The 23,203-nt window shown below is 34.0% G+C and overlaps 1 protein-coding gene across 1 annotated transcript in view; it reads right to left on the reverse strand.

Annotated features, from left to right (window-relative positions):
• The window catches only part of CEP128 (centrosomal protein 128), a 121,247-nt gene that overhangs the window by 44,736 nt on the left and 53,308 nt on the right, over positions 1–23,203 (reverse strand). Inside the window, exons 16-19 of the mRNA XM_074148406.1 lie at positions 19,855–20,019; positions 16,919–17,095; positions 13,838–13,897; positions 12,066–12,258 (exon numbers count right to left, since the gene is read on the reverse strand). Coding sequence (XP_074004507.1) covers positions 12,066–12,258; positions 13,838–13,897; positions 16,919–17,095; positions 19,855–20,019 — 595 coding nt within the window. The remainder of the gene's footprint in view (positions 1–12,065; positions 12,259–13,837; positions 13,898–16,918; positions 17,096–19,854; positions 20,020–23,203) is intronic.

Here is a 23,203-nt window from a genome sequence, read left to right on the forward strand (position 1 = left end):
CAAGCTATTTTAGAAATCAGAATCTGAAGTATTTTGAAACTTTATCTCAAAATATCCCCGATCTCTTCTCTTAATTAACTAATACTATTGCTATTCCCATTATACCTCTCCTTGGATTCTACATATGCATTTGCTAATGTACCTTTAGCTGTGTTCAACATCTCAAAATAGAAAGACAGAGACCTAAATGAAACTACACAGTTTAACAGTTCTTCATGCAATTAAATGCTTATGCAGACTGACAGCAGACTGATATACTGGTATACAAATTCAATAATGGACTCTATGTATTCTGAAGTATTACCTACATTTTTTCCTGTAAAGTCCTTCAAAGTTCTTTGAATTTTAAAATTACTCTATTAGATTATTTTCAGCTCTTAACAATCTCTTCACAGAAGAAATTAATACGGAATGAGACTGTAAAGAGGTAATAAAGCCAGGCACAAACTCTTTAAATTGTTTAAATTCTTTAAACTGTTTAAATCACTTTTCAGCATGTATTAAGTCTTTACGAATGCTCAAAAGAAAAAGAAAAATCAACCTAAGAGAGAAGAAAGATGGGCAAAATTCTGAATAATGATTCTATTCTATCAAATTGTATTCAGACTAAGCAGTACGAACCTTGGATGTCAAGATATCACCTTTATACGATGCTACTTCAGACATCTCACCACTAAGCATTAACTAAACATTAAAAAGCATACTTTTACTGACAGCATCCTAGCAGTGGAGTACTTTGAGGGACGGTGCTTCCACTCAAGGTCTCTGGAAACCATCATTGCTTGAGCTAAAAGCCACCACAGTGCCTTCCCCAAGAAGTGAACCAAAATCCAGCCTTTCAGTTAATTGCAAACTATGTGGTTACTGCCCATGATACTGCCTCCTTGGCATTGTCCCATCTCAAGATGGAGAAAGAAAGATTCTAAACTCAACCTCCTTGAAAGTCACAGCATTTCTTAACGAGGTAATGGGAGCCAAAATACTGTACTGAAGAATGTGTTTCAAAGGCATAACTACAGTAACTGTACAAGAAGTGCTACTGCTCTTCATAGCACACATTACTACTGAGGGACAAAACGTTTCTATTTGTTTTTTTAAAACAGTAACTTCTTCAGTTTCTGATTCTGAAATTATAAAACAGTATTTTTGGCAATTTTACAATCCTTGCATTATACTCAAGTTTGTGCTATGTTAATTCTGTCCTTTGAACTCTTTCTTAATAAAAAATGTACTCCATAGATTCTAAGCACATTGCATTAGATTAAAATTCCTTTCATTAAGATTTTCCAATTGATACAGTATCTTACAAGAAATGGCATACTGTCTGGTCATTTGACTTTGTAAATGGAAATGTTTTTCCATAGAAACAACATTCAAATGCTTTTTTTAGAAAATGCTGTTCTTAGAGCTTCCGACTAATAAAGAGAGCAGTGTTTTATGGCTGAGTCATCAACTGTAATTAAAATCAGGCTAACTTTGTCCAAGCAGCTGAAGTACGTACAATATACATTGATGCAGTATGTAAGTATGTATAAAGTACACATGTATTTCAGTGAATGTGTTTTCTTGGTGTTGTACTTTGTTTCTTTCTCTAGTGGTAGGTATCTCAATTTACCAGATATACTAAAACAAACAAAAAGCCTACAACAAAATCATACTTAGAAGTGTTAGAATTGTGAAACAAGAATTAATGTGATGAATAAATTTGACATTTAAATATTTTCTGTTAAACAGAGATTTACTTACTGGCAACCTATAAGGTTGCACAAAGGTGCTGGTCAAATACTGGAAAATAAATACTGCAATATGAATGTTTGTATTTAAAAAAACAACGCTCAGAGTAGAAAGTTGGTCTAGAATTAAGAAATTAGACTAAGAACTTGGAGACCCAACATTATCCTTAATTCTCCTTTGGTTTTTTTACATAACCAGGAGCTAGCACATTATCTCTGTGACTCAGATATTGTGTCTGTCCAGCAAGAAAACAATATTTTACAGCAACAATGTTTAATAACAGTGCTTAATAACCTGCTACTAGAGTCCTTTAAAAAATAGGCAAAAGTATGCAAATCATACCCAAGACTAGGGTATTACCTCATCCTAAAGAGATAATAGACCCAGATAAGAAAAATACTGACTCACTTTGCTCACAATAAAGAAGATTCAAATATAAGTGCTCATTATTACAAGTGGATTTTTAATACAATACAGAGAGAGACTTGCTACTTGGAAAAAACATTGTAGAGATCATTGTTCTAATCACCGATACTGTATGAACTATATAGTTAATTTACTTGCCTTGCTTGACTCTAAAGGCAAAATTCTTAAAAATGTTTTTAATTACAAAATCTCTAATGCATTTCAAAGTACCAAGCACAGTTCCCATTTTGTCAAACCAAAACCAAGGAGACTCATTCAAAACAGTAAAGGAAAAAAAAGCCAAATTTCAGATACAGCCTGTTGTTACCTAGAAGATGCTAATCAGAGTAATATGTTCATTGAATTGATTAGAACCTAGCACTTTGTCATATTTAAACCACTAGAAGGAAAACAATGCAAACAGATTAATGAACCTCTAAGTTAATTTAATCTTTATAAAAAAATAAAACCTGCTTGTTTTCCTTTTTTTCAAGGAATCACTTCTAACATCTATTCTGTAATTAAAACTATTTTGTTGTATGCAGTCAACATTAAGAGTTGGTTTTACTGGTGACTGAGGAGAAATTTTTTGGTAGTGAAGTAGAACTTGGGTTTCAGTTCTCCAAACTCACAATATCATTAGCGCTCACTTACGGAAAAAAAGGGTTTTAAATAGCAGGTCAGCTGAAAGGATATAAAACCTGTTAACATTATCAGTGAACTACACTGAAATACCTTTTCTAATACAGCCTGACAAATCCTAGGCAAAACCATAACGTTAGCTCTAGTTTTGAAAGATAGTGAACATATAATATAGCAATATACAAAATTTCAAATACTTTTTCAATTTCAAGAGCTTTATTATATTAAAAATCTTAGATAGTATGTTTCTTTTCACTTCTGCTCAAATTTCCAACATGATTCACCTGTATATTAGACTAAAATGACTTTGACTATGGCAATAGGTGGGAAGACCATAGAGTTCTTGGTTCAGTTTCATTTCCTGTAAGACAGCATGTTATTTAATTAAACAGGCATCTTATCAGATATTAAAGAGCTTCCTGGGAATGTTATTTCTACCTAATGAAGACTGAGTGATAAATAGCATGTTTCTGTTACGTACTTCTCAGGAAAATATTAAATACAAGACACTAGCTTGAAAGTGTCTGTGGGGTTTTTGTTTGTTTGTTTGGGGGTTTTGGGGGTTGTTTTTTTGTTTTGTTTTGGTTGAGGGTTTTGTTTGTTTGTTTTTAAATAGTTGTAAATCAGTAATACTGATTTGATATGGAAAGACTATATAACCTGAAAGCATGACAACACCTTCCATGCTAAGTCAAGGAGTTCTGATATAAAGTTGTGCAGATGCTTACAAGATACTATTTATTATCTAGTGTCAAAGCACTGTCATGGTATAACTGTGATTATATAAATTCCTACACCATCTTTTCAACAGCTGTAAAAAAACCCAAAACAACTCAATAGTTCTTAGAACACCAGCTCTTTAGATTGGCATAAAGAAAAAAGTCATAATTCACAACAAGAAGAAAGATTAAACAATCAATTCTAACTAATTAATATACATTAAATCCCCATTCCCCCAGTTACTTTTGTTAATTTTGATTTAGTTTCCAGTATGTGTAGGTAAACCAAGAGGTAAAACTCATACATTTAGTGTCACTGTTAGTGTGCACTACAAACTCAGCGATTTAATGTTTAAAGGACACATAATGCTTTCTAAACTATAAATATGTACTTAAGTTTCAGATAAGCATTTGAAGCATGTGATTCAGAAAGAAAGGGAAAAAAAATATCAAAGGAAATCTTAAAAACATCTTAGCTACAGTTTGATCCCCGTCTCTTACCTTCACTTTTTCACAATGGCAGCCATATTTTTATGAGTGCACAAAAAGATAATGGCAAACAAAAACAGTTGCATAAAATACTAGATAATTAGAACAGTGCATGTCCAGACTGATATTTCCAGTTTTCCATTTTAAAAAATCCCCACACCAGTTAAGATTTCCAAATGATTTGGGCTTATTTCCATTCCTCTAAGTCTCTGAATGCAGGCTCATTTTGGCAAAGTTTAAAATAACTTAGAAGTCCTCCCTCCTCCTTCCCCCATCACATTAAAAAAACCAAACATTATTTAAAGGGCAAGGACGCTATTAAGAAGAAATTAATTATTGGAATAGTAATCGTATTTCAACTTTATGCATTTTGAAGCTCACCATCAAAAACAAGTATTATGGAGAGTTTCTCTGAAACCCTTCAGATTCCTTCCTTTCTGTACGTTTAAAATGAATTTTTACTACTTGATGTTCCCATTCACTGTTCAATAAGAGATGACCTTAAAATACCCTGTGATGCTTCTTGCTGTCACAGAAAGGACTGTGTTGTTACACAAGGTCAATATGAGGTAATATATGAAAAAAAAAAAAGAACAAATGGGAAAGAAAGAAAGAAAGCTGGAAGTGCAGAACAAGGCTTAAAGTTATATTCAAAACAGTATATGTACTTCACTATTAAATTAAACACAATAGTTCATAATAGAAAGATTTTGCAATACTTTGATTTTCACTGTTTCCCAATTTTCTACTTATCTTTTTCTCAGTTTAAGCAATAGAGATTACTCAGTGCTGGTGTATTTGCACTGAATGTTCTGCACTGCCTCTGTATTTTAAATTTTACACTTTCTGTTTTAGTGCTCCTGGCTCAAACAAAAATTGGACTTTTTTTTTTAAAAAAAAGGAAGATAATTTGTAGAATAAGATCTTGTCAAAGCAAAGTTTTATCTACATTTTGTATCTCCTTTAATGTAACAAGCTCTTCAAATCCACATTTTCCTCAGCAGATAAACAACAAATAATCCTGACTGAAACTAACAAAAAAAAATCTCAAAAAATTAAAATAAATGGGTATCTTGCTTCAGAGATCACTTACTAAAAATCTTCATAAAAAATACTTGATTTACCTTCACAAGTGATGAAACTAGTAGCTAGCTGTATGATTAACAGAGATGACACCATGACTAAAACCAGCTAAAAATGTAAGTCTTCTAAAATTTAATTTTCTATCCTCAAATCCAAGACAATACACAAAAAATATTGCATGTAACTAGAATGAGAACAGAATGAATGATATACTTAGGGCATAAAGCATAACACCACAAACTTGCCCAGCACAGGTTTGTGCTTGTGACAAAAGCATCTAAGAAGTCTATCGTAGATCAGGGCTAGAAACATCACCTTCTTAAGCCTCACTTAGTAGTATGACCTACATCACAGCAATTCTAAAAATGTAATAATTTAAGTGTGATTATAGAGTGTAGATGCTGAGAAGCAGTGCAGAATATGGCTTGCATCGCTTGGGACTTTATGTAAAACAGTGACTGAAGAATACTATAACTTTGAGATAAACTAAATCAGTGTAAGGTCTGTATATCAGAGCAATGCACCTGCTCTTCTAACATCCCTATAGACTTACTAACATCCTTTTATAAAAAAGAAGATATGGCCTTGCCAAATACATCAGGTCTTATTTTGCTAAACAACTTTTCTTGGTTGCCTATCCATGTCTTCTCTGAAGTAGCAGTATCGTACCCTGAAACAAAAGAACTGTGCAGACTCCAAGTCTCACTGCCGTACCACACCACGTCTAGCTTCAATACATTTCAATACATTCCAAGAAAGATTTTACTGGATGAATCATTCCAGAATCTATTTATACTAAGTTTCCTCTCTGTACTCATTCCCAGAGTAAAAATGAGCCTTAATGTAAGACAAAAATATATACTTTTGTATAGAAGGTAAACGTTAAAGGATTTAATACCTGTTACCTAAAACCACCTTCAATGAAAAATTATAACAAAATTACGTCTGTAATATTTTATAGGTATTTAAGCAATAACAAACAAACAAAAAAATGATTGCTACAGCTTAATGTTGCTTTTTCTTCTCATCAGCTACTCGAACTGCACTATATATACACAGGACTAGCTGTCTTCAGAACTAAACACAAGATTATAAATACTCCAGCACACTGACAAATATGGCCAAAGACAGTGAAATCTCAGAAATACAGAGATAGAAAGATCAAGAAAGGAACATACTTGGCTAAAAAAGGCCAGAGCCTGAGCTCAACAGTCAATACTATTCACCTAGTTAATATATACTTCTGAAATAAACATGCTACATTCCAAGATAATAGCTCCCAAGCAGTTGAGACTACCTTTCTGGGCTAAGGCTGGCAAAATAAAAGGCTAAAAACACTCGTGATCAGAAATTAAGAATTCAGACATACATCAAAGAAAATAAATTCTATTATTCATGCATGAGATAGTTTGATTACAGAATTTAGCGGGAGTGGACATGGTAAAAGATTTAATTAGTTTGGGTATGAATAGAAAAATTTTGCTTGTGGAAAATAAAAATAAAATAAAAATAAAATTACAGCAAGCATCTTGACTATGTTTTCAAAAAACGCTGATGTTATACTCTTGATGAAGAGACAGAGCTGATACTTTAATTGCTGGTTGGTTTAGTCAAAAAGTAAATCTAAGTCTGTAAGACCAATAATGCTCCCAGGATAAAATATAGAATTTCATTGATTTCTATGATAAACTCTTCAGACTATTCAATCCATCTAGACCATATAAAATTGCATAAATGAAAGAAATTTGGGCCAGGTCTTGGGTGAAATTCAGGAAGATGGTCTTTTTCCTACCTTCAAACATTCATCTGTAATAATAATAATGCAGCAGAAAATGTTTTCATCCATTTGCGCCAAATTTGACTGAAAAATCATTTTATTAAGCAATAATATCAAGTATGCTTTGGTGTTAAAAAAAAAAAAAAAAAAAGAAAAGAGTGAAGGGTCTTTTTATAATTAGAGTAAATCCATTCTGGCTTCATTTGCTTTATTCCTGCACCTGGGTTTTGTTCATAATTTCATTACCAAGTGTCTTAGTATTCTGTAAGTTCGTCTTCCATTTTTTTATATTTAAGTAACAAAAGCCAACCTCCATTCTGCCTCCTTAATTTATATTTTCTATGATTTTGATACATTGCTTTCTCCTTTCAACTTAACACCTTTTTAATGCTATTAGCTGTGCCTTCTTTTTCCCTTTGGGAAAGCAGCTTTTCCAATTTTCATGTCCAAGCCATTTATACATTAAACTGTTTACATGTTTACATTGTACTAGTTGCATCTTAATTAAACCTGGCCTTTTCATTCAGTGTGTAAGAGTATTTGTCCAGGAAATATAAATAGTGATACTTTAACTTGCAACTGTTTTTTTTAAATATTAAAAAAAAACCCAAACCTTTATAAGCATTTAAAAGTACCACTTCATGAATAATAGAACTCAGAACTCATATTAACAGACATGCATTCTATTATTCCTCTACCTTCTACCAGCTTACAAATAGTAACTGATTTGGTATAATGAAGGCCATAATCTTCAAATTAAAATGAACAATCTATGTTGACACAACTGTGAAAGAAGCCAATTAAATTCACAGGTAGTTTGCAAATCCATTATTCTTGCATACACTGTCACGTGCTTTGTCATTTAATTCAGTGACACAAGAAAATGGCATTGAATACCAAGTCAACCTGCCTATTTCTTAGTGTATTACTATCAAGATATCAAAATTTTGCTCAATGTTTGTGAATATTATAATGCATTTCTGATTCTGGCTTCAAATTCAAAATTGGTATAAAAGGTTGATGATGAAGAAAAGTGATTCTACAGAACAAGATCTATGAAACAGTACTAACTATCCCTTTCAATAAATAAACCCTTTGTCACATAGAATAGCACATTCCTTACTCTAATTTATAGTTATTATATTTAATTATCACATTTACATTAGTCATTTCCTACATAGTCCCATGTTGAATGCTATACAGATGACAGCCATACTATGTCTTCTCTGACATCTATCAGTGATTTGGTAAGTACCAGCTATCTTATCAAATGAATAAATACCAGGAAGTTGGGCTCAGATCACCTGTAGTAAATCTCAGTTGCAGTACATTTCCCTGTCTCTAATTATTCATTCAGGAAAGGTTCACTCTAAAGTCTTGAATACTGTTAAGAGTAGAGGATCTACTGCTGGAAGGCCTGTGACACCACAGCAGCTGGAGCTAAATAAATGCACTGGTACTGGGCCAAATCGTGATAACTTCATCTGTATCCACAAAGCCCGCTGACTATCAGATCTAGTCAAATTAGAATGTGATGAAGTGAATCATAAATTTGCACACATGAAGACTATTCTTAATTGTGTACATAATTAATTGGCTTTGCAAATGGAGGTACCTACTTCCCTCCTCCAACACTATTTTTGTGGCAGTGTCCAAAAAAACAAGCAGCAAAAAAACTCACCAAAAAAAACCGCACATGCAAAATCCACCACCACCTTACATGACCAGGTTTCAAATTATATCTCATTAAAAAAATGAGGAGTGTAAACAGCCAATAAGGTGTTGATAGTTACCTATGAACACTCCTGATTCCCTATTTCCCCATAAAACAATAAACTCTATTACCGTTGCTTAAATGAGAAATTTAAAAAAAAATTAAAAAATCATTTAAAAGCATTCATAGAAGATTAATTTAAGACAGCAAGGAGGATGTTTTGGGAAAATCCACCAACAGCAAAGTTACCTATCTTCATCTTCTGCTATCCTCCTGCCTATGTGGCTCTGGATCCTCAGCGTGTGCGTGTATCCCAACCCCGGGCCTTACACCTGATGCTGGCCTGGCATCGTGGCCATCCTGCCATCTTTTCGTAAATCCTATTTCTCATCCTGCATTTGGTGAAACTTTAAAGCATGTTTACTGCTTTGAATTGCATAGAAAACTTTAGCAACTATGTTATTTCCTTTTTCTTACCTACTTTTAACGAGCATCCACCTCTAGAAGTAGACAGAAGAGAGTATCATTCACTTAGAATTACTGAAATTTCAATATGTCAAGTGGAACTGAGCGTATTTGTAGGGAACAAAGGAATGGCCCTTATAAGTAGAAGGTATGAGATTATGTACTATTTTTTGTGCTCGGTGAATAGCATTACTTTTATCACTCTTTTCAGTTTAATAATTTCCCATGATAAATTTGCCTATAGGTTGAAACTTAAATGCAAGCTGTGAATTTTTCCACAAAGCCTAAGTACAATAGAATTAAAAACTAAATAAGGGTTGCTTTATTTCCTTTGCACTTAAATTAAAGAAGTCAAATCAGGCCTCAGGGAGATCATCTTAGTAGATAATTATTCAAATAAAAGAACCTTAAAACTTTATTAATATTATATCAGAGTCTCAGCACTATCATTTTAAACAAATGAAGGATAACAATAGAAACATTCAAGTTTGAAAGAGAACATGCTTTGATCTTTCAAAGTTCTTTTTAAGTGGAGGAAGAAGTCTTGACAGGATCTTACTATTCTTGTAAAGCAAATAACCTGCATTGTTCTATAAAATATTTACAAGAATGCTTTTATTTGTTATTGCTATTGTTGCTTTGCTATTGTTTTATTTTTGTTACAATATTTCACAAAACCTTTTCAATAATAATTACGCCAGCTACCAGAAGCTATAACTACACTTACTTAAAAGTTTACTCTCATCTAATCTGAGTTTACATCAATCTAAATACAAAATTTCTACTAAAAAAATGATTAAAGAGAGTATTTATTCTGTCTGACAAAAAAAATTAGCCCATCGTTATCAGTTTTGAATCTTGAATGAAGGCCAGAACAAAGTTTTTAAAGAAAACACAAGAAAAGAAAACCTGAGAGGTGATACCTTCCTCCATAAACTGAGGTAACAGAATACAATGAAAGATCGTATCACAAGGCAGTGAGGTATGCAAATAGTAATCTAACACACTACATAAAAAGATGCAAACCAGATGACAAGTCAGCCATATTTATAGACTATATCAACCCACAAGGCATGTTAATAGTTCTCAAGGTTTACCTACATGCAAACTTTCAGTCGAAGTACTTTATCCTCCTCCACAGGTCAGGTTAGGGTCAGCCATTTACATGTCAAAATACAATCTCCTCACCAAGTAGCTTTGCTTTAGGTCCTCGAACAAAATTTTAAATGAAAGAGGTGGAACCAAAGAATCTATTTCAATATGGGAATTCTGATCCCTGTGTCAATTAGTCTACTTTCTCAGTGAACATTTTCATTCATTGGCTTAGTCTCTTTTTCCTTTGACCACATTCCTTCTAGCTCTACCTGTGAGATTCCCAGATATCCACATTTTCCTGATGCATTCAGAAACTTGTTCTTCTGCTGGGACGGTACTTTAGAGCAGGAGTGCAAGCAAGTATACACGTGAGGGCATGCACTGGAGAAGTAATATTCTCAAAATATCCACTGCACCCTCTGGATGCAACCACCAATTCCTTACCCACCGAACAGCCCACCCATGAAATCCAACTCTCTCCAAATTTGAGAGAAGGATGTTGTTGGCATGCATTGATAACTGTTAATTCTGGTTTTGCTCAGATTATTCACGTACGGATCAGTATACAGTGCACAATTTCTAAGTAATTTTCCATTTTCCAATCTCCTCTTGGAAATTAAGGAAGCTTCTTCAGAAAGGTAAAAGTGCAGAGTTGTCTTCCAAAAGCAGTTATGACAGTAAATAAGATACACCTTTGAAGATAAAACTTCATAAATAAATAAATTATGAACTGACAGTAAGAGTTTGTGACTCAACTCAAATCAACAATATTCATGGATTCTTCTTGACCAAGACCAAGCCTACTCTTCAAAATTTTACACTTCACTTAAGTTTGGATTTAACACGGATTCACTCTCACATTGTTTATAACAACCAAAGTATTGATTTCTGACAGCAGAAAAAAATTCGGTTTTAAGGATGAAAACAAAGATGTGCTGTAAATTGTTCATGTTCCAAAATATAATAAAATATAAAATAAAAATACTCTTCATTGAAATAATGTGTTTAATTAATCTACAAGTAACAGTACACATGAGCTTGTACACAGATGAAAAGCATAATGACAAAAGACAGATCTTCCTGTCTTCCTGAATATTCCTAGAATAAGCAGCTCATGATGAAAGCATGTTTCTCTACTGAAACCATTCTGTTTGAAGCCAGTCTTTAAGAAACTATAAAATACTAAACTACAAGTACCTGAGCTGAGACTAAAAAATGGCTTTTGGCTGGGGACAGTGAGGTCCATCCCTACCAGAACCTTACACCACTCAGTAAAATCTAATTAGTAGTTCCCTTTCATGACAAGCATGGATGGTATGGATGCCTGTGCCAAGCTGGGCGCACAACACTCCAGGGTAAGAGGGGAAAAAACTATGTTTATGTGATATTCCATATATAATTTCATTCATTTTAATTAGAACCAAAGTTTCTCTTACTCCATTTTGCAATACAGAAGAAGGGCTGAGAAGAAAATTTGCCGAAGTTCTTGGTATATACAATTTAAGCAAAATGGAGTAACTGCACAGAACTTGGAACTGCTTTGGGCTCTTTTTGACAGATAAAAGCAGCATCGCAATGCTGCCTCAGACTCTTGTATAATTCCTCTTTACCCAGGTCATGGAATGCCTCCTATGGTATAGTTGAAGAATAACTTCTATGTCCACTGCCCATGTTGCAAATTCATTTGTTATTCAGCCATTGAACTGGGCTGAAATATAGTTGATTATATATATATATATATATATTGATTATATTTGCCTTTTTTGTCAGCAAGGGAAAACAAAAAACTTTTTCCTTGGTTATCACTAGCACGTTACCAAATTAGAGTTTGTAATAACTAGTTGGTAAAACGCATCTGAATGTGCCATAGGAATTATAATTACCAGAATTTCATAATTATTTCTCCCTTTTACTAAAAAAAAAAATGGAACCAGCAACATACCTCTTTTTTCTCTGTGAACCTCTTCCAAAAGTTTTTCTTGCTTTTTTATCTGTTTATAGAGAGACTGATGTTCAGTTTCCCTCATCTGTGTAAAGTGCTTGAGCTGTTCTCGGCTCTGCTGTAAGTAGCATCGCAGCTTTTTTTCCTTACTTTCTCTCTCCTTCACCTCCTCACACAGCCACTGAAGCTTAGTCTATGTTAAAAATATGGGACAATAAAAAGTAAAGAATTCTAATGAACATAAGAGAACATAAATGTTAACTGATCAAATTACCTTTGGAGTCACAGATTACTCATTTATACCTAATAATGAATAATAATAATAAAAGGGGACATTCAGATATATTAAGAGGACATATGTTGACCTTCAAACAGTCTCAAAAGAGATACACGCTGGCTGATAATTTTATGTGAAGAAGCAATACACTGTTTTTTTTTTTTCTTTTAAATCAGGAGCATGAATTTGCGAGAGTATGTATGGAAATTCACATTGAACTAGTGTACATAGACACCAAAAGATACTCCTTCCTTTCAGAATACCTTTACCTCTCTATTCTATGTTGGCAGAATTTAAAGCATTTATCCCTTCTAAAAAAGTGACATCAATCATTTCTGGTCAGTAAAAGTTAACATTTAAGGTTCATACAGAGGAAAAAGAAAAGAGAGCTCATAGGTAAGATAAGTCATGGTCAATATAATAAATCTGGAAGTGGTAAAAGAGAATACTTTCAACACTGCCTATTTAAAACGGAAGGAAAAAAAAAAGGGGAATTTTACATAGTTATTAATTCTAGACTTCCCTGTATTAGCTAAGCAAACTTAGGTGAAAAATGTGTGCAAATGATTATTCAGTGCTCTTTGAAAGGTCTTTTTAATAATATGTCAGTGTCACTTTTTTTTTTTTTTAATGAAGAATATACTTCCTGCATAACATTTCTCCTTCGATTCTGGTAGTCTGTGATTCTATGATTTTGATCTTGTCTGTGCTACCTCTAGTGGCAGTCTTTCTTGGTCTACAAGTCTTACGTACACCATACATCATCAAAAACCTTAAATTATCTTACATGCAAACAGTTGCAATTTTTCCTTAAGTCCTCTTGTGGCTTTGACCTTTTTACACCAAGAAAAAAAAAAGAATGCATGTCTTCTACAGTTTCTCATGATCTACTTTAATCATGAGAAACATACTCCTTTTGAAAGATATCCGATAAGAAATGTGTTTAGTGTGTGTGAGCTGGGGGAGCAGGAGTAAAGCTGGAAAATGAAAGGCAAGAGTTATAAGTTACCACTCATCACTTTGAAGAAGTTTTCAAGCATGCATGCACCCATATTATAGGATTCAAAAGCTTCAAAGGGGGAAGGAAAATAGTTAATTTTCCAAGAATCCAATCTAATATCCTTTAGATTTAATAAATAACAGCCTTATTTAAAGTAATTTCTTGCCTTGATATAACCCTGAAAGAGAAACTTGAACCACTGACTATGTTCTGATGCTTTTCTTTTCTGAAAAGAATAGAACCAGATCTAAAGGCTATCACACCTCAATGAATTTTTTGTAAAAACAGCATGAATTTTCTCGTTAATAACAAAACTTGGAAAATTATTCCATCAATTGAAATAACAGTCTGGGAATATCAGAATTATTGCCAAAGAAATGCTTTTGTATTTTTCCTTTTCCTCTTAAGTGCCTTTTTAAAGACACTTTCTATTGAATGATTATAAATGTTGGATATTAGCTTATTCAGTAAAATTTCAGGAAGTTTGACTATTACCTTTGTTTCTGCTAACCAGCGATGAGGATCATTCAGCACCATTGGTGTAAGTGATACTGCCTATGGAATAGCAGGGGAGAAAGAAATAGGCATAAATCCGGGAATTAGACACAGAAAGGAAAAAGAGTCTTTCCTGCTTACTGGAAATCCTTCAAATAAATATTCTTTGTTAAAAATCCAGCTTGGAAATCATACCTGTAAATGGTATAATAGAACTATTCAATCATAAATTAGTCACATTTAAACACATAAATTAGTCACATGCAAACTCACCGATACAAATTTTGTTTAGAGGTGCAATCTAAGTTGCAACGAAAGTAAGATGTATTCTGAATCTGTATAGTTTTCTCCTAAGAATCACTACAATGATGCATTTTGAACATCTCCAGACATCTCTCCGCACCAAGGTGCATATTCGCAGTTTGAAACCACATCCTTTTTTGAAAGTCTTATGTTTCCAAATAATACAATCAGACTCTACTTTAAAATTACTGTTTCTTAAGAAAAGATCAATTTCAAAGTCATTCAACTGTTTTTCCCTCCATTTTGCAGAACAGGAGCGGCTGCACATAAGTGATAAGTAGCAGAACCAGTTGTTGTTGCTCATTGAACTGCTATCATTAAATCTACAGAAATGCTATGTGCAACATGATAAATGTCTTATCAAAAAGTAAAAAAGGAGAACCCCCCAAAATCTTTAAATTATGCTTCAAGATTATGGTCTTAGTGTTTTGATGAAAAAGACAAATCACTTGCTTTGAATATTTGATAGGCATAAAAAGAAAAATGTAATCTTCACTAAATGGATAAAAAGAAAATAAGCATGCTGGAATGCTTCATTAATACTTCATATAATGAGAAAATGTGATATGTCTTTTCTGCATTTTAGCTGAACTATGTTAAACCTGTTTTAAAGGTAGTTCTATACACTTTTTCTATATTACTTATTAAAAAGATAGTGAGAATGGATTTTTTTTTCTCCCACTTTATGAGTTGATACATAGGGGGAAGAAAAAAAGTCCAATACAAGGCTCTCAACTGAAATCTATTTAAAATCAAGTAAACCATTAACCTTATGTTCAGCTCATCCTTGATCTCATGGGGTCCTATCCCATGACTACTACATTGTGACTTTCTCTAATTTAAAGGTTTTGTTAGTTTGGTTGTTTTTAATTTACCACATTTTGCAGTTCAGTGATGTACTTAAGAGTCCTGGTCCAATAATTTTTGTAACTAGTGTATTTCTTTAAGAGGTATTTATATGGATTTTATTAACTACAATGAGACCAAAGGTGCCTAAAAAGCACCTCATTCTGTGCAACCACATTCAAAGGCGGCAGCATTCAATTTATAGTTTAAGCATGACTGGTGTAATTATTGCAAGCATGAGATTTCTTATAACAAAAGACTGCCTGGAAAAATAAATCTGAACAATACACGTGGAATTCTTTGCTTAGAACACCAGTATACAATGATTATAAAAAATCCAGTACATCTTTCATCAGGGAAGATTAATCCTGGTGTTGAAGTTCTCTGAATACAAGTACTTATCCATTAAATGCCTCATTACTCACCTCAGTTGCAGTGGCAACTTCTTCTTGAATTAAAGAACTTGTCTGAAACCTTTTAGAAACCTTGGCAATATCTAAAGTACTGGGCAGAGGAACAAAATAACAAAGGAAACTTCTAATCTTTCTAAAAAAAAAAAAAAAGTTGTCCGGGCACCACAAAGCTGTGTAACATTTGTTTTCACATTAGCTGTTTAGTCAAAAATTCAGATTCAAATCTGTTTTAAGTTTGCCAGCGTTAAACAGTTAATTGTGAAAACAGGGATCAGCTAAACTTTGTCCAGAAAACAAAATTCTGCAAGAGCTAGGAAGCAAGTCCAAGAAGGAATGGTTAGACAATCAAGAATCTGGCAACTATAGCAGATCACAAAGACTTAATAAAAAAGACTTATCCATAAGCAATCAGAGGAGAAAGTTTGTTTGTTAAATACATTTTCTTATAATTCTCATCTGTTTGTGTGCTGCAACATCCCAACTCCACAGGTGAGCGGAGAAAAAGGTACAATCATACTACAAGGCTGAAACAAAGTGGCTTTTCTCCACACCTTCAAACAAAACAGGTGAGGAGATAAACTTAAAATAGAACATTAAAAAAAAATATGAAAAATATAATAGCTTTTCAGTGTCAATGCTGAAAAATTTATATTTCAAAAGCACACCAACCCAGCCAAGTGACCGTGAACTGTAGAGTAGAAAGTATGCTCTGTTTAAATAGCAAGACAAAAAAAAGCATAATGTGAGTGTAATCTATGGTTAAAGCTGAGGCTAAAAAGCCACCAGGTCAAGCACTTGTGATAGGAGTACCAATAATACCAGTGAGTATGGTGACAAGCTGAGCCTGTTTTCCTTATTCTCAGCTGTGTACAATGTCAATTAAAGAGGATTAGTCATATAGAATCATCTGGAGGGAGGACGAGAGGATTCTGTCCCTGGGAAGCAAATAAGAGTGCTCAGGCAAAAGGCTAATGGGAGGCAAGAGTTTCAGAAGTAGAAGAAAAAGAGTGAAAAAAAATTTACAGCAAGCTGCAAGTTTCCTGAAACTTTGAGTCTGGACACAAGGACCTGCTCCACAAACAAGGAGGTTATAAACTCTTTCTAGCATTTATTTCTCTACTTAAAAAACAAAGCATCTAAATTAATTTTTAATAAAACCTTTCTTTCATTTTTCCCAATTTTAAAAGCCTTTTAGGTCTTTCTTGAGGACGTCCCACCTGCCTCAACATTCTGGCTGATGTAAGGTCCCTTCAAACAAGCAAACAAAAGGAGAACATTTCTCACCAAAAAAAAAAATGGCAAAAGAAAGCAGTAATGATTAACATAGGGGAAGATCTTCATAGCATTCCAGTCTAATACCTAGCAATGTACATCTGTACCAGCTAAAATCCATAATCCTATTGTCCATAAATTAGCCATAGCAGTTAAATGATAAGTGACAACAATGGGTACAAGTTCTGCTACAAATATTCATTAAGAAAATAACAAAATCTGCAGCATACTTAAAACTTAGAATTACTTTGAATTTCTCCATGGAGTCCCGAGAAAAAATTTCACAAGCAGCATCTATTTCACTTCCTATCATGGTGAGAATGGATTCCTGTTCTATTTCTAAGTGACGCAGCTGATCCTTAAACTGCAGTCTGGCCTCATCCATCCTTCTCAAATGATCTTCTTCATTGCTGATTTGTTTATCCTGGAGTGAAAGAGGAAAAACAAAACAAAGAAATTATTGCATTAATAAGATAACGTACATCATTAGCAATATATCTTTCTATCTTATAATCACACTATACTCACTCATGCACTGAGTTCCTTGCCATAGAAAATCATACCTTCTAATAGTACTCATAAGTTCTCCTGATTCTCCTTATTATTCTGTAAATCAGTTATGAAGAAACTGCTACCAAATCCAAATCAAACAAAAAGCCTATTTTCAGAGTCAAAACCAGACATTCTATTATAGATCTCTTTTTCATGAATAGAAGAGAGCCCACAACAAATATCCCCCTTATTAAGTTTTGCCCTGAACGAGTTACAGGCAATCTGATCTCTGGCATCACAAAATGAGATCCCTGAAGGAAACCTATATTGGCAGTCAGTGTGTTCTCAAATGAAAAGTATTCATAGTATCTCATAGGACAGTAACTGGCACTCAGGAAAGCATTTTATGTTACTATCCAATGTCAGAAAGACCGTTAAATGTTTTATATTTTTTTTAAATTCACATTCTCTCCCTTTATATTGTAAAACTGAATTGGGCAGCAGCTTTGTTATATATCAAATTATGCATTGTAATTAATATAGCAAAACTATCTTGTGAGAAGACATTCTGCAATACCCCAATATTACAGCTAGTATGAGATTTCTCAAGAGATAACATTACCATTTCCCCTACCTAAGGCCTTCTGACAATCCACGATAAAACCACAGTAGTAAATATTCTCTTAAGTTAAGCAATTAATGCAAGCAAGTGGAAGTCTCCATCTGCATTTACCTTCAAAGGTTGAGACCACAGGACTGTGTGTTTAAAAACCTCTCCAATCTTTTTCAGCTTAGACTTTAAAGATCATCTCGGTCTAAAAACTGTATCTTGCCAATATTAGGTAAGATTGGAGCTAGTTTCCAACTGACTGCAGAAGACTATGTAAACTCCTACACACACACTTTCTTTACAATATTATAGCGCTAAAACCCCAACCTAGAAGAGACACATTTTTAAATTTTAATTTGAGGTACTCTTTATTATAGTCTGACAAGTTGAGCTTTTAAAGGACTTCCTGTTAGTTTAACAAGCTAAGAGAAATGCCAGGTTTTCTCCTTCCATGCTTTCCAAAAAAAACCCAAAAAACAACAAACCACCACCAAACAACAACCAAACACCCAAAACCCCCAAACAAACAAAAAAAACCCACAAAAAATCCACACCAAAATACACCAAACCAAAAAACCCCAAACCCACCCCAACATTTTCCTCTCAGGGCTAGTAGTCACAGCATACTGACTGACAGTCAGTACATGCTGAAAATTTAAGAAGTATGACAAGAGGTGCTAATAGCATTTCCAAACAATCACTTTACCTACATTCAAAATAAGCCCATTAGATTTTAAGCTCAACACCTAATTGATGTTGTGCATTTCATTTATGACAACAAAATACGAGTTGAAAATTAAATTGAAAAAGCTGAAAAGCCACAAAGTATCTACAATATCCATAAGGCCTCTTAACGGTTTTAAATAGTTTGAAACTATTGAGCTAATGAAGAATAATCTGATGAGTATTCAGCAGTCCATGTGAAGTGAATGAACAAACTTTCTGTACCACATCAATATAAATGCCTATATAAAAAAATTTCTTTTCACAACGGTGAGAAATTACTAAATTGATACAGAAGGGCAAGAACCTTCTAGCTAGACGTTGAAATATCCATTTTTAAAAAATGAGGATATAGTGAAAAATTTATAAGCAATTTTCTGCAGGATGCACAAATGGGTTTTTTTGTTTTCTTGAATTCTCATCTAGGAAATAAAAATTTTCAAGGATTAGAAACAATCTTTTTCAATGTTGTCTTAATATGAATTAAGAAAATATTGACAAGTATGTGCTTTACACTGGAGAAGGTAAGACTTGATCCATGTACAGAAATACTTATCTGAAATCACAATGTTGCAGAAAGAGAAAATTAAGATATAAACCCAGCACAAAGTAAAATACATCCATGTTAAGAAAAAAACACTCAAAAGTAATGCTGTGGAACCAATCACAGAAAAATAGTAGAACTCAAGAAAGCAGAGAGAGGAGTTACAAAATAAAATTATTCAGCAACTCTGTATTTATTGCTAGATTTCTGAAAAGAAAGGCTGACAACTCCAGGTTGTGAGACTGCGAATTAATATTTGATAGTAAATATTAATAACCAGAACATTAGGCAACCAGAAGGCTAGAAGACAGAGTCCATCTCTAGAAATACAATGCCAGCACAAAAAAGAGATGTGAATTTCTTTAAAAATTTGATGCGTTTTAAATAATTTTCATCAAATTATTTAGAATTTCTTTTACCATGCTTACATTGCTTACCAACTTCAAATTAGCCCTTAATTATTCATAACTGCACTAGAACTTTAAGAAAATGTGAAAAAAACCAGAACCATTTGGTTAAATATTTGTTAGTTACCTATATTAGAAGTAGGGCAGGCAACAGGACTTATATTTCCACTCCTAAATAGTATAAACAAATCTTTGTGGGGATACAATTCCTGACTCGGCCAAAGCACTTTTATCTTCTTTGATTTATATAGAAACTGCATACTACAGTATGATTGTGTATATTGTTTAATATGTATATGTATTTTCTGTATTTTAAGTTTACCATCTATTTCTATAATTCATAATTTATTTTAGGAATTTATCAGTAGAGAGCCTGACAGATCATGGTTAAAACCAGGTATGTTTACCTTTTTCTCTAGTTCTTGTTTTACAAGCTCACATTTCCGCCTGAGCTTTATATTTTCTTCTTCATTTTGGGTTAATTCTTCTGTCAATTTATCACACTCATTTTTTATCTTCTCCAGTTGTCGAGATTGAGTCTTGACTATGTTTTTCTCTTCTACAAGTTCCATCTGACGGTAATGGAAAAATAGATTACAAAGTCACTATATGAGTTGCTTTAAAACATTCCCAGACTGTAGAGTTTCAAATCTGTGGAACACTATTACGGAAGGATAATTCTATTTAATTTTTACATTTAAGTTTTATTAAGTGCAATCACTTATCTGAACATGGAAAACATGTATCACAGAGTTACAATATTTTAAAAGCAGTAAATAGAAGTCTAAGATTCTGCATTTCAACTCTGCTACACTCATCAGCTTACATCACCTTAAGAAGCCCAGTATTTATGTAACTTTTCCATTACTGAAATAATTTGGAATCAGAAAGTCTAAAATTATCATTTCATTTCAGGACATAATACTAAATTTATACCTGCACAGAAATAACTGCAAATATTTAGTATTTTTATTTTCTAGAATTGTGTGGGTTTAATCCTATTCATGGAAACATTGCAGAGAAAAATTAAAACATTTAAGGGCCTTGAAAGCCCTAAATAGATGAGTGAATAAAGATATTGTTTTCCAGTGGAAAAGATAACAGACTGAAACTGACAGATTTGAGAAATTCTCTAGAATATCTAGAAAATGCAACAAAAAATACACAAAGAAGGAAATTACACACGTATTACTTGAAACCAGTTTCACATCAGATGAATTGTGGGATGCAATTACACACAAAAATAAACCTGCAGAGTAAATTCCTTCCTGAGGAAAAGTAAAAATTCTGTTCTCCCAATTACACTATAAAAATAACTTTTATAGGGAAGAAGGGTAAAGACAGAAGTTTTATGAGTTAATTTAGACACCAGAGCTAATAGAATACAAAAGCTCCTCCAAAGGACAATTCCAAGAAAGAACTTCCATGTCTTAAGTCCACAAAGACGTATGAACACAAAGACAAGCCTGCAATGCCTAAAACATTTTCTGTGAATACACTTATAAAATCAACTTTTCAGTTCCCACTAAAGGTAATTGTATTATAATGTCGGTGCAGATGGAGACAATCCACGAACCAAATTCCTCATTTTTATTACCTTTGAGACACAATGGAGAAAGTTAATTTTTATTAATTTCCAGTATGGACAAGGCAGATGTGACCATAATTGAATAGATCCTCCATTGAACCCATTTTCCACATCCGATAATTGTCAAGAATGGGATGAGGTTTAATAAGGCCAAGTGCCAGGTCCTGCATTTCAGTCACAACAACCCCAGGCAACGCTACAGGCTTGGGGAAGAGTGGCTGGGAAGCTGCCCAGCAGAAAAGGACCTTGGGGTATTGGTGGACAGGCGGCTTAACATGAGCCAGCAGTGTGCCCAGGTGGCCAAGAAAGCCAACGGCATCCTGGCCTGTATCAGGAATAGCGTGGCCAGCAGGAGTAGGGAAGTGATGGTGCCTCTGTACTCGGCCCTGGTGAGGCCTCACCTCGAGTACTGTGTTCAGTTCTGGGCCCCTCACTACAGGAAGGACATTGAGCTGCTGGAGCGTGTCCAGAGGAGAGCCACCAAGCTGGTGAGGGGTCTAGAGAACAAGTCATATGAGGAGAGGCTGAGGGAACTGGGCATGTTTAGTTTGGAGAAGAGGAGGCTGAGGGGGGACCTCATTGCCCTCTGCAACTACCTGAAAGGAGGGTGTAGAGAAGTGGGTGTTGGTCTCTTCTCCCAAGTGAATAATGACAGGACCAGAGGAAATGGTCTGAAGTTGGGGCAGGGGAGGTTTAGATTAGATATTAGGAAGAATTACTTTACTGAGAGAGTGGTCAGGCACTGGAACAGCCTGCCCAGGGAGGTGGTGGAGTCGCCATCCCTGGAGGTAAGAAACGTGTAGACATGGCACTTCAGGGCGTGCTCTAGCGCCCGAGATTGTTGGTTTGTGTCTGTTTGTGGGTGGGTGTGGTGTGTGGTTGTGGGTGTTTGTTTTGTGTGGGGTTTTTTTTGTTTTTGTTTTGTTTTTGGTGTGTGTTTGTTTTTTGGTTTTTGGTTTTTTGGTTGGTTTTTTTTGTTTTGCTTTGTGGTTGGACTCGATGATCTCAAAGGTCCCTTCCAACCAAGAAGATTCTGTGAAGAAAAGAAGAACTACACCCCCTTGGTATATGTATAGAAAATAATTCAAAAAGAAAGACACACATATACATAATTTTATATGTATAGATACTTATCTCTAATCTTGCATTAAAGATTACTACTTGAAAATGCTGTCAGGCATGAGGACATTTTATATTTCATTATTCTGAGGGCATGTAGTAAAATTAGGGGACAGATTGAGAGTTTCAGAATTCATAGCTGATTGGGGACCACTAAGCAAACCATGTCATTTCCTATGCCTAGTTTATCTATCCCTTTAAATCATCAAAAAAATACATTATAGAGACATTGGATGGGAATATTTTAGGAGGTTCTGCAGAAAGAGAATTAATAGCTTGAGCACCAGAATTTCAGTACAGGTACTGAGACAGTAAGATCCTTCTCAACACTGACATCTTGTACAAAACTCTACGTTCTTCTGCAGTTCTACTGCAATATACAATATTCCTATGGTAACTCCCCTACTACCCCAAAAAATCCGTTACCAATTCATAAATTTATAATTTTTCTATCCAGTGTTGCAATACAGAAAGTCAGAGAAGAGTGAAGCAGAAAGTATCATACAGAGTGTCATGGTTTACAGAGGAGGAGAGAGAGGGAAGACAACAAGGATCAAGTCTTTTTTTTTTTTTTTTTTTTTTTTAAGTAACTTATCAAAATTCCTCTTCTAGTTAGTTTAAGACTTTGGGTCTTAATAAATGTGTTAAATTTCCCTTTACTCCCCAAGTCTCTCTCAACTGACCTTTATTTTTAAGACTTTAACATTAACGACCTTAGGACAGGGTTATGTATATTCTTTCCCAAAAGCAGTTACCAAGGTTGAATGAGGCTAAAGCATAAGTAAGGTCAAGATTATTACTGTAACAGTAAAAGACAATTGGTTATTAGGCACAAAAAACTACCAGCCTGAAAAAAAAGAATGGGTAAAAAAAAGCCTTTCCTTTAGAATTCCCTAGACTCAACCCTAAACCCACAATATTTAAATACAGTTTGATAAAACGCATGCTAAGTTTACCTTAATTTGTAAGAAAAGTATGTCCATAAAAGTGAAAACCAATTGCAGTGTAATGATGGGTTCAGACAAAAAGTAATCAAATCGCCTGCACAA

Source organism: Numenius arquata, chromosome 6 (genome assembly GCF_964106895.1).
Source record: "Numenius arquata chromosome 6, bNumArq3.hap1.1, whole genome shotgun sequence".
Taxonomy (NCBI): domain Eukaryota; kingdom Metazoa; phylum Chordata; class Aves; order Charadriiformes; family Scolopacidae; genus Numenius; species Numenius arquata.